General features: G+C 37.5%; 1 protein-coding gene across 2 annotated transcripts in view; it reads right to left on the bottom strand.

Moving 5' to 3' along the window:
- Positions 1–12,500, bottom strand: part of LOC144972201 (maternal embryonic leucine zipper kinase-like) — an 86,132-nt gene that overhangs the window by 66,144 nt on the left and 7,488 nt on the right. For both annotated transcript variants that reach the window (XM_078913217.1, XM_078913218.1), the window contains exons 2-3: positions 12,009–12,089; positions 7,405–7,490 (exon numbers count right to left, since the gene is read on the bottom strand). In XM_078913217.1, the coding sequence (XP_078769343.1) occupies positions 7,405–7,490; positions 12,009–12,066 (144 nt within the window). In that variant the 5' untranslated portion in view covers positions 12,067–12,089. The remainder of the gene's footprint in view (positions 1–7,404; positions 7,491–12,008; positions 12,090–12,500) is intronic.

Raw genomic sequence — 12,500 nt, 5'->3', positions numbered from 1 at the left:
TGGTGTTAATGCTAGTGACGATGCTGAGTGTAGTTGTGGTGGTATTGATGGTGATGATGTGGTGGTGGTTGTAATAGTGGTGTTAATGCTAGTGACGATGCTGAGTTGTAGTTGTGGTGGTATTGATGGTGATGATGTGGTGGTGGTTGTAATAGTGGTGTTAATGCTAGTGACGATGCTGAGGTGTGGTTGTGGTGGTATTGATGGTGATGATGTGGTGGTGGTTGTATTAGTGGTGTTAATGCTAGTGACGATGCTGAGTTGTAGTTGTGGTGGTATTGATGGTGGTGATGTTGTGGTGGTTGTAATAGTGGTGTTAATGCTAGTGACGATGCTGAGGTGTAGTTGTGGTGGTATTGATGGTGATGATGTGGTGGTGGTTGTAATAGTGGTGTTAATGCTAGTGACGATGCTGAGTTGTAGTTGTGGTGGTATTGATGGTGATGATGTGGTGGTGGTTGTAAATAGTGGTGTTAATGCTAGTGACGATGCTGAGTTGTAGTTGTGGTGGTATTGATGGTGATGATGGTGGTGGTGGTTGTAATAGTGGTGTTAATGCTAGTGACGATGTGAGTTGTAGTTGTGGTGGTATTGATGGTGATGATGTGTGGTGGTTGTAATAGTGGTTTTAATGCTAGTGACGATGCTGAGTTGTAGTTGTGGTGGTATTGATGGTGATGATGTGGTGGTGGTTGTAATAGTGGTGTTAATGCTAGTGACGATGCTGAGGTGTAGTTGTGGTGGTATTGATGGTGATGATGTTGTGGTGGTTGTAATAGTGGTGTTAATGCTAGTGACGATGCTGAGTTTGTAGTTGTGGTGGTATTGATGGTGTGATGTGGGGGTGGTTGTAATAGTGGTGTTAATGCTAGTGACGATGCTGAGGTGTAGTTGTGGTGGTATTGATGGTGATGATGTGGTGGTGGTTGTAATAGTGGTGTTAATGCTAGTGACGATGCTGAGGTTGTGAGTTGTGGTGGTATTGATGGTGATGATGTGGTGGTGGTTGTAATAGTGGTGTTAATGCTAGTGACGATGCTGAGTTGTAGTTGTGGTGGTATTGATGGTGATGATGTGGTGGTGGTTGTAATAGTGGTGTTAATGCTAGTGACGATGCTGAGTTGTAGTTGTGGTGGTATTGATGGTGATGATGTGGTGGTGGTTGTAATAGTGGTGTTAATGCTAGTGACGATGCTGAGGTTGTAGTTGTGGTGGTATTGATGGTGATGATGTGGTGGTGGTTGTAATAGTGGTGTTAATGCTAGTGACGATGCTGAGTTGTAGTTGTGGTGGTATTGATGGTGATGATGTGGTGGTGGTTGTAATAGTGGTGTTAATGCTAGTGACGATGCTGAGTTGTAGTTGTGGTGGTATTGATGGTGATGATGTGGTGGTGGTTGTAATAGTGGTGTTAATGCTAGTGACGATGCTGAGGTGTAGTTGTGGTGGTATTGATGGTGATGATGTGGTGGTGGTTGTAATAGTGGGTGTTAATGCTAGTGACGATGCTGAGTTGTAGTTGTGTGGTATTGATGGTGATGATGTGGTGGTGGTTGTAATAGTGGTGTTAATGCTAGTGACGATGCTGAGTTGTAGTTGTGGTGGTATTGATGGTGATGATGTGGTGGTGGTTGTAATAGTGGTGTTAATGCTAGTGACGATGCTGAGGTGTAGTTGTTGGTAAGATTGAAGTGTGATGGGATGATGGTGGTGGTTGTAATAGTGGTGTTAATGCTAGTGACGATGCTGAGTTGTAGTTGTGGTGGTATTGATGGTGATGATGTGGTGGTGTTGTAATAGTGGTGTTAATGCTAGTGACGATGCTGAGGTGTAGTTGTGGTGGTATTGATGGTGATGATGTGGTGGTGGTTTGTAATAGTGGTGTTAATGCTAGTGACGATGCTGAGTTGTAGTTGTGGTGGTTATTGATGGTGATGATGTGGTGGTGGTTGTAATAGGGTGGTGTTAATAGCTAGTGACGATGCTGAGTTGTAGTTGTGGTGGTATTGATGGTGATGATGTGGTGGTGGTTGTAATAGTGGTGTTAATGCTAGTGACGATGCTGAGTTGTAGTTGTGGTGGTATTGATGTGATGATGTGTGGTGGTTGTAATAGTGGTGTTAATGCTAGTGACGATGCTGAGTTGTAGTTGTGGTGGTATTGATGGTGATGATGTGGTGGGTGGTTGTAATAGTGGTGTTTAATGCTAGTGACGATGCTGAGGTGTGGTTGTGGTGGTATTGATGGTGATGATGGTGTGGTGGTTGTAATAGTGGTGTTAATGCTAGTGACGATGCTGAGTGTAGTTGTGGTGGTATTGATGGTGATGATGTGGTGGTGGTTGTAATAGTGGTGTTAATGCTAGTGACGATGCTGAGGGTTTTAGTTGTAGTGGTATTGATGGTGATGATGTGGTGGTGGTTGTAATAGTGGTGTTAATGCTAGTGACGATGCTGAGTGTAGTTGTGGTGGTATTGATGTGATGATGTGGTGGTGGTTGTAATAGTGGTGTTAATGCTAGTGACGATGCTGAGTGTAGTTGTGGTGGTATTGATGGTGATGATGTGGTGGTGGTTGTAATAGTGGTGTTAATGCTAGTGACGATGCTGAGTTGTAGTTGTGGTGGTATTGATGGTGATGATGTGGTGGTGGTTGTAATAGTGGTGTTAATGCTAGTGACGATGCTGAGGTGTGTTGTGGTGGTATTGATGGTGATGATGTGGTGGTGGTTGTAATAGTGGTGTTAATGCTAGTGACGATGCTGAGGTTGTAGTTGTGGTGGTATTGATGGTGATGATGTGGTGGTGGTTGTAATAGTGGGTTAATGCTAGTGACGATGCTGAGTTGTAGTTGTGTGGTATTGATGGTGATGATGGTGGTGGTTGTAATAGTGGTGTTAATGCTAGTGACGATGCTGATTGTAGTTTGGGGTATTGATGTGATGATGTGTGGTGGTGTATAGTGGTTTAATGCTAGTGACGATGCGAGTGTAGTTGTGGTGTATTGATGGTGAGATGTGGTGTGGTTGTAATAGTGGTGTAATGCTAGTGACGATGCTGAGTTGTAGTTGTGGTGGTATGATGGTGATGATGTGTGGTGGTTGTAATAGTGGTGTTAATGCTAGTGACGATGCTGGTGTAGTTGTGGTGGTATTGATGGTGATGATGTGGTGTGGTTGTAATAGTGGTGTTAATGCTAGTGACGATGCTGAGTTGTAGTTGTGGTGGTATTGATGGTGATGATGTGGTGGTGGTTGTAATAGTGGTGTTAATGCTAGTGACGATGCTGAGTTGTGTTGTGGTGGTATTGATGGTGATGATGTGGTGGTGTTGTAATAGTGGTGTTAATGCTAGTGACGATGCTGAGTTGTAGTTGTGGTGGTATTGATGTGATGATGTGGTGGTGGTTGTAATAGTGGTGTTAATGCTAGTGACGATGCTGAGTTGTAGTTGTGGTGTATTGATGGTGATGATGTGGTGGTGGTTGTAATAGTGGTGTTAATGCTAGTGACGATGCTGAGTGTAGTTGTGGTGTATTGATGGTGATGATGTGTGGTGTTGTAATATGTGTTAATGCTAGTGACGATGCTGATTGGTTGTGGTGGTATTGATGGTGATGATGTGGTGGTGGTTGTAATAGTGTGTTAATGCTAGTGACGATGCTGAGTTGTAGTTTGGGTGGTATGATGGTGATGATGTGGTGGTGGTTGTAATAGTGGTGTTAATGCTAGTGACGATGCTGATTGTAGTTGTGGTGGTATTGATGGTGATGATGTGTGGTGGTTGTAATAGTGGTGTTAATGCTAGTGACGATGCTGAGTGTAGTTGTGGTGGTATTGATGGTGATGATGTGGTGTGGTTGTAATAGTGGTGTTAATGCTAGTGACGATGCTGAGTTGTAGTTGTGGTGGTATTGATGGTGATGATGTGGTGGTGGTTGTAATAGTGGTGTTAATGCTAGTGACGATGCTGAGTTGTAGTTGTGGTGGTATTGATGGTGATGATGTGGTGGTGGTTGTAATAGTGGTGTTAATGCTAGTGACGATGCTGAGTTGTAGTTGTGGTGGTATTGATGGTGATAGATGTGGTGGTGGTTGTAATAGTGGTGTTAATGCTAGTGACGATGCTGAGGTGTGGTTGTGGTGGTATTGATGGTGATGATGTGGTGGTGGTTGTAATAGTGGTGTTAATGCTAGTGACGATGCTGAGTTGTAGTTGTGGTGGTATTGATGGTGATGATGTGGTGGTGGTTGTAATAGTGGTGTTAATGCTAGTGACGATGCTGAGGTTGTGTTGTGGTGGTATTGATGGTGATGATGTGGTGGTGGTTGTAATAGTGGTGTTAATGCTAGTGACGATGCTGAGTGTAGTTGTGGTGGTATTGATGGTGATGATGTGGTGGTGGTTGTAATAGTGGTGTTAATGCTAGTGACGATGCTGAGTTGTAGTTGTGGTGGTATTGATGGTGATGATGTGGTGGTGGTTGTAATAGTGGTGTTAATGCTAGTGACGATGCTGAGTTGTAGTTGTGGTGGTATTGATGGTGATGATGTGGTGGTGGTTGTAATAGTGGTGTTAATGCTAGTGACGATGCTGAGGTGTGGTTGTAGTTGTGGTGGTATTGATGGTGATGATGTGGTGGTGGTTGTAATAGTGGTGTTAATGCTAGTGACGATGCTGAGTTGTAGTTGTGGTGGTATTGATGGTGATGATGTGGTGGTGGTTGTAATGTGGTGTTAATGCTAGTGACGATGCTGAGTTGTAGTTGTGGATGGTATGATGAGGTGATGAAATGTGTTGGCTGGTTGTTATAGTGGTGTTAATGCTAGTGACGATGACTTGAGTAGTGATGTAGTTTGTGGTGGTATTGATGGTGATGATGTGGTGGTGGTTGTAATAGTGGTGTTAATGCTAGTGACGATGCTGAGGTGTAGTTGTGGTGGTATTGATGGTGATGATGTGGTGGTGGTTGTAATAGTGGTGTTAATGCTAGTGACGATGCTGAGGTGTGGTTGTGGTGGTAATGATGGTGATGATGTGGTGGTGGTTGTAATAGTGGTGTTAATGCTAGTGACGATGCTGAGTTGTAGTTGTGGTGGTATTGATGGTGATAATGTGGTGGTGGTTGTAATAGTGGTGTTAATGCTAGTGACGATGCTGAGTTGTAGTTGTGGTGGTATTGATGGTGATGATGTGGTGGTGGTTGTAATAGTGGTGTTAATGCTAGTGACGATGCTGAGGTGTAGTTGTGGTGGTATTGATGGTGATGATGTGGTGGTGGTTGTAATAGTGGTGTTAATGCTAGTGACGATGCTGAGGTGTAGTTGTGGTGGTATTGATGGTGATGATGTGGTGGTGGTTGTAATAGTGGTGTTAATGCTAGTGACGATGCTGAGTTGTAGTTGTGGTGGTATTGATGGTGATGATGTGGTGGTGTTGTAATAGTGGTGTTAATGCTAGTGACGATGCTGAGGTGTGGTTGTGGTGGTATTGATGGTGATGATGTGGTGGTGGTTGTAATAGTGGTGTTAATGCTAGTGACGATGCTGAGGTGTGGTTGTGGTGGTATTGATGGTGATGATGTGGTGGTGGTTGTAATAGTGGTGTTAATGCTAGTGACGATGCTGAGTTGTAGTTGTGGTGGTATTGATGGTGATGATGTGGTGGTGGTTGTAATAGTGGTGTTAATGCTAGTGACGATGCTGAGTTGTAGTTGTGGTGGTATTGATGGTGATGATGTGGTGGTGGTTGTAATAGTGGTGTTAATGCTAGTGACGATGCTGAGGTGTGGTTGTGTGTGGTATTGATGGTGATGATGTGGTGGTGGTTGTAATAGTGGTGTTAATGCTAGTGACGATGCTGAGTTGTAGTTGTGGTGGTATTGATGGTGATGATGTGGTGGTGGTTGTAATAGTGGTGTTAATGCTAGTGACGATGCTGAGGTGTAGTTGTGGTGGTATTGATGGTGATGATGTGGTGGTGGTTGTACTAGTGGTGTTAATGCTAGTGACGATGCTGAGTTGTAGTTGTGGTGGTATTGATGGTGATGATGTGGTGGTGGTTGTAATAGTGGTGTTAATGCTAGTGACGATGCTGAGTTGTAGTTGTGGTGGTATTGATGGTGATGATGTGGTGGTGGTTGTAATAGTGGTGTTAATGCTAGTGACGATGCTGAGTTGTAGTTGTGGTGGTATTGATGGTGATGATGTGGTGGTGGTTGTAATAGTGGTGTTAATGCTAGTGACGATGCTGAGGTGTAGTTGTGGTTGTATTGATGGTGATGATGTGGTGGTGGTTGTACTAGTGGTGTTAATGCTAGTGACGATGCTGAGGTGTAGTTGTGGTGGTATTGATGGTGATGATGTGGTGGTGGTTGTAATAGTGGTGTTAATGCTAGTGACGATGCTGAGGTGTAGTTGTGGTGGTATTGATGGTGATGATGTGGTGGTGGTTGTAATAGTGGTGTTAATGCTAGTGACGATGCTGAGGTGTGGTTGTAGTTGTGGTGGTATTGATGGTGATGATGTGGTGGTGGTTGTAATAGTGGTGTTAATGCTAGTGACGATGCTGAGGTGTGGTTGTGGTCGTGGTGCTAGTGATGATTATGATGTGGTGATAGTTTTAGTAGAAGTGGCAGTGATGTTGATGTGGTGTTTGTGATGGTTGTAGTAGTAGTGGTAATGATGTGGTTGGTGTAGTGGTGGTAGTGATGATGATCTGGAGGTGGTGGTTGTAGAAGTGATGATGATGCGATTGTGGTGCTTGGACTCTGTTTTTGTTTGTTTTTAAGGGTTTTACGGCGCTTGCAACACATTTAGGTTATATCAGCGCCAGTAAAAAGGAAGAAAATGGGATAGTCGAAAGTTCTAGAATTAAAATTAAAGCAACCAAGAGAGACTAAGACAAAGGGGAATTGGGAACAAATAGGGATCGGATGTAGATTCCAAGAGCATACCATCAATGTACTTAGCTTGAGATCACCTATGTCTCATCCGGACACAAGCACAAATCCAACAAGGAGGAATACACTCAGATGCTTACATATACATTAAAATAAATATAATAATACATAACAGAGAGATGATTTACAAGGAAAAAAATATCATCTCTCAAAACAATAACTATGCATTTGACTGTTTCCCTCCCAGCCAGGACTCGGGCCAGGGCCAGGACAAAACCAAGTAATCTCATTCCAAGACAAAGACAGAAAGCATGTTGGAAAACAGATATAAGGGGATAGAAGACACAGTATGTACCCCCCCTGCCCACTATGTGCTTGGACTCTGATGACGATAATGATGATGGTGGTGATTGTTGGCCAGATCAAAAATAAAAGTTTATACCAGCGACTTAGCATCCATCCAGCGTGATATAGAAGATGATTTGTACAGAAAGATAAACTCACCCCTAGAATCCTTTTGTCCATAATCTTAATGGCCACTTTCTCTCCAGTTAAAGCATGATATGCTAACTTCACTTTGGCAAATCCTCCTGTAAGAAGTAAGAATACATTTTATATAGACTTTATTTCCAATGGGATATGTCAGTCGTGAACCAAAATCCCAATTCAACATGCCAGATGATCATCACCAGTTCTTGCATAGAAACAAAACAGCAAGAAAATATTTAAAAAAACAGACAACAAAACACTATCGAGACCTGTTAAATATCAGGACATCATTGGCAAAAGAATGAACCTCTAGGAAGCCCTTGTACTACCAACACTGCTCTACAGCTGTGGTATAAGGGGATTAATGAAAAAGAATTTGGACAGTCTAGATGCCCTACATAGAAAACAACTTGGTGTGATATGGCCAGACAAGATTAGCAACAAATAAAACCTTTGGTTCTCATATAGATACAGTATTATTTCAACATGTAACAGTTATGGTAATTACACAAATAAAACATTCGGTTCTCATATAGTTACAGTATTATTACAACATGTAACAGTTATGGTAATTACACAAATAAAACATTTGGTTCTCATATAGATACAGTATTATTACAACATGTAACAGTTATGGTAATTACACAAATAAAAGAGTTGGTTCTCATATAGATACAGTATGATTACAACATGTAACAGTTATGGTAATTACACAAATAAAACTTTGGTTCTCATATAGATACAGTATTATTACAACATGTAACAGTTATGGTAATTACACAAATAAAACACTTTGGTTCTCATATAGATACAGTATTATTACAACATGTAACAGTTATGGTAATTACACAAATAAAAACTTTGGTTCTCATATAGATACAGTATTATTACAACATGTAACAGTTATGGTAATTACACAAATAAAACTTTGGTTCTCATATAGATACAGTATTATTACAACATGTAACAGTTATGGTAATTACACAAATAAAAGTTGGTTCTCATATAGATACAGTATTATTACAACATGTAACAGTTATGGTAATTACACAAATAAAACTTTGGTTCTCATATAGATACAGTATTATTACAACATGTAACAGTTATGGTAATTACACAAATAAAACATTTGGTTCTCATATAGATACAGTATTATTACAACATGTAACAGTTATGGTAATTACACAAATAAAAGACTTGGTTCTCATATAGATACAGTATTATTACAACATGTAACAGTTATGGTAATTACACAAATAAAAGATTGGTTCTCATATAGATACAGTATTATTATTACAACATGTAACAGTTATGGTAATTACACAAATAAAAGACTTGGTTCTCATATAGATACAGTATTATTACAACATGTAACAGTTATGGTAATTACACAAATAAAACATTTGGTTCTCATATAGATACAGTATTATTACAACATGTAACAGTTATGGTAATTACACAAATAAAACATTTGGTTCTCATATAAGATAACAGTATTATTACAACAATGTAAAAACAGTTATGGTAATTACACAAATAAAAACTTGGTTCTCATATAGATACAGTATTATTACAACATGTAACAGTTATGGTAATTACACAAATAAAAGACTTTGGTTCTCATATAGATACAGTATTATTACAACATGTAACTGTACGTTATGGTAATTCACAAATAAAACTTTGGTTCTCATTAGATACAGTTTATACAACATGTAACAGTTATGGTAATTACACAAATAAAAATTTGGTTCTCATATAGATACAGTATATTCAACATGTAACAGTTATGGTAATTACACAATAAAAACTTGGTTCTCATATAGATACAGTATTATTACAACATGTAACAGTTATGGTAATTACACAAATAAAATTTGGTTCTCATATAGATAAGTATTATTACAACATGTAACAGTTTGGTAATTACACAAATAAAACTTGGTTCTCATATAGATACAGTATTATTACAACATGTAACAGTTATGGTAATTAACAAATAAAAATTGGTTCTCATATAGATACAGATATACAACATGTACATATGGTAATTACACAAATAAAACTTGGTTCTCATATAGATACAGTATTATTACAACATGTAACAGTTATGGTAATTACACAAATAAAACTTGGTTCTCATATAGATACAGTATTATTACAACATGTAACAGTTATGGTAATTACACAAATAAAACTTGGTTCTCATATAGATACAGTATTATTACAACATGTAACAGTTATGGTAATTACACAAATAAAACTTTGGTTCTCATATAGATACAGTATATTACAACATGTAACAGTTATGGTAATTACACAAATAAAACTTTGGTTCTCATATAGATACAGTATTATTACAACATGTAACAGTTATGGTAATTACACAAATAAAACTTTGGTTTCATATAGATACAGTATTATTACAACATGTAACAGTTATGGTAATTACACAAATAAAACTTTGGTTCTCATATAGATACAGTATTATTACAACATGTAACAGTTATGGTAATTACACAAATAAAGACTTGGTTCTCATATAGATACAGTATTATTACAACATGTAACAGTTATGGTAATTACACAAATAAAACTTTGGTTCTATATAGATACAGTATATTACAACATGTAACAGTTATGGTAATTACACAAATAAAAACTTTGGTTCTCATATAGATACAGTATATTACAACATGTAACAGTTATGGTAATTACACAAATAAAAGATTGGTTCTCATATAGATACTCAAGTTTATACAACATGTTACAGTTGGATAAATTAAAAAAAGAATTTGGCATTAGATCGTAATGAAAACAACTTGGTGTATAGCGCAATTACACAAATAAACCTTTGGTTCTCATATAGATACAGTATTATTCAACATGTAACAGTTATGGTAATTACACAAATAAAACATTGGTTCTCATATAGATACAGTATTATTACAACATGTAACAGTTATGGTAATTACACAAATAAAACATTTGGTTCTCATATAGATACAGTATATTACAACATGTAACAGTTATGGTAATTACACAAATAAAACATTTGGTTCTCATATAGATACAGTATTATTACAAATGTAACAGTTATGGTAATTACACAAATAAAACATTTGGTTCTCATATAGATACAGTATTATTACAACATGTAACAGTTATGGTAATTACACAAATAAAAGACTTGGTTCTCATATAGATACAGTATGATTACAACATGTAACAGTTACGGTAATTACACAAATAAAACCTTTGGTTCTCATATAGATACAGTATGATTACAACATGTAACAGTTATGGTAATTACACAAATAAAAGAGTTGGTTCTCATATAGATACTTTTTTTTTTTTTTTTTTTTTTGTTTGTTGATTAGTCATCACAAACAAATTGAGGTTTATATAGAGACCGTAACGAAAAAAAAACAAGCAACTAACAAAAATAGTACAAATTAAATCAAAAATAACCTAAGTTCATAAGCTAATTATAAATACAGTAAACAAACAGCAGAAGATTTACAGAAAAAAATCCTGTCAAAAATACAATCACAATAAAAGAAGCAGGTAGGTAGTATAGAGAAGAAGAAACGACATCTATCGATTACAACCTGCGAATTAGGTATATGATTCAGGTATCTCCCATCAAGCTCATATAAGATACGTATTATTACAACATGTAACGTTAGGTAATTACACAAATAAAAACTTTGGTTCTCATATAGATACAGTATTATTACAACATGTAACAGTTATGGTAATTACACAAATAAAAGACTTGGTTCTCATATAGATACAGTATTATTACAACATGTAACAGTTATGGTAATTACACAAATAAAAGACTTGGTTCTCATATAGATACAGTATTATTACAACATGTAACAGTTATGGTAATTACACAAATAAAAGACTTGGTTCTCATATAAGATACAGTATTATTAACATGTAACAGTTATGGTAATTACACAAATAAAAGACTTGGTTCTCATATAGATACAGTATGATTACAACATGTAACAGTTACGGTAATTACACAAATAAAAGACTTGGTTCTCATATAGATACAGTATTATTAAACATGTAACAGTTATGGTAATTACACAAATAAAACATTTGGTTCTCATATAGATACAGTATGATTACAACATGTAACAGTTATGGTAATTACACAAATAAAAGACTTGGTTCTCATAAAGATACAGTATTATTACATGTAACAGTTATGGTAATTACACAAATAAAAGACTTGGTTCTCATATAGATACAGTATTATTACAACATGTAACAGTTACGGTAATTACACAAATAAAACATTTGGTTCTCATGTCTAGCCTTACATGTTAAGAGTAGTTGTTGGCTTGGGACCCCTTGTAAAGTGCTTTCAGAAAGTTTAGTAGATAGCTTTATAGAAATACTCAAGATTCATAGTTTTTATAAGTTGTTACAATAGTTACGGCTGGTCCTTGTAACAGTAACAGCTGTAACAACTGTTACAAGGACCAGCCAAAAGCCTCCAGAAATTTTTTCTCCTTTCAAATAAAATCTGGCACACCAAACGCAAACAAAAACCCCCAAAAGTGATAATAATAAGAAATGATATTTGATGCTGGAATTACCTGATCCAATTGTTTCACGGAGGTGATAAAGCCCTTTCAGCTCTGGGTAGGCAGACATGGTGACACACACACACACACACACTGTGGGGAAAACAATACAACAGTTGGATAGATTTATCCAATCAATGAAAAGAAGATGATGATGACAATGATGATGATGATGATGATGATGATGATGATGATGATGATGATGATGACAACAATGATGATGATCATGAAGATGGTGATGTTTCCAGTTCCAAGCTAAAAACCCCATGGAATCATAAAGAAAACCAAGCACTTCTCCCTTACAAAAACCAAACAAGAAGCAAAAGTTTGTTGATGTCAGACAGGGACAGGAATCCGACCTGCCACAAACAACTAACCAAATCTGTCAAATTGGCAGGTCCATCAACATTATCCATATCTGACATAAACAACTACATACGTCATTTATGCCACAGAAGACGAGATAAAAGTGAACAGTGAGTAGTCATAATTCTTAAAGACAAC

The sequence above is a fragment of the Berghia stephanieae genome, chromosome 5 (genome assembly GCF_034508935.2).
Source record: "Berghia stephanieae isolate SIO BIC M18660-M18661 chromosome 5, UCSD_Bste_1.3, whole genome shotgun sequence".
In the NCBI taxonomy this organism is placed as follows: Eukaryota; Metazoa; Mollusca; class Gastropoda; order Nudibranchia; family Aeolidiidae; genus Berghia; species Berghia stephanieae.
Note: the sequence above shows the minus strand (reverse complement) of the source record. Positions and strands in the feature narration are given on the sequence as shown.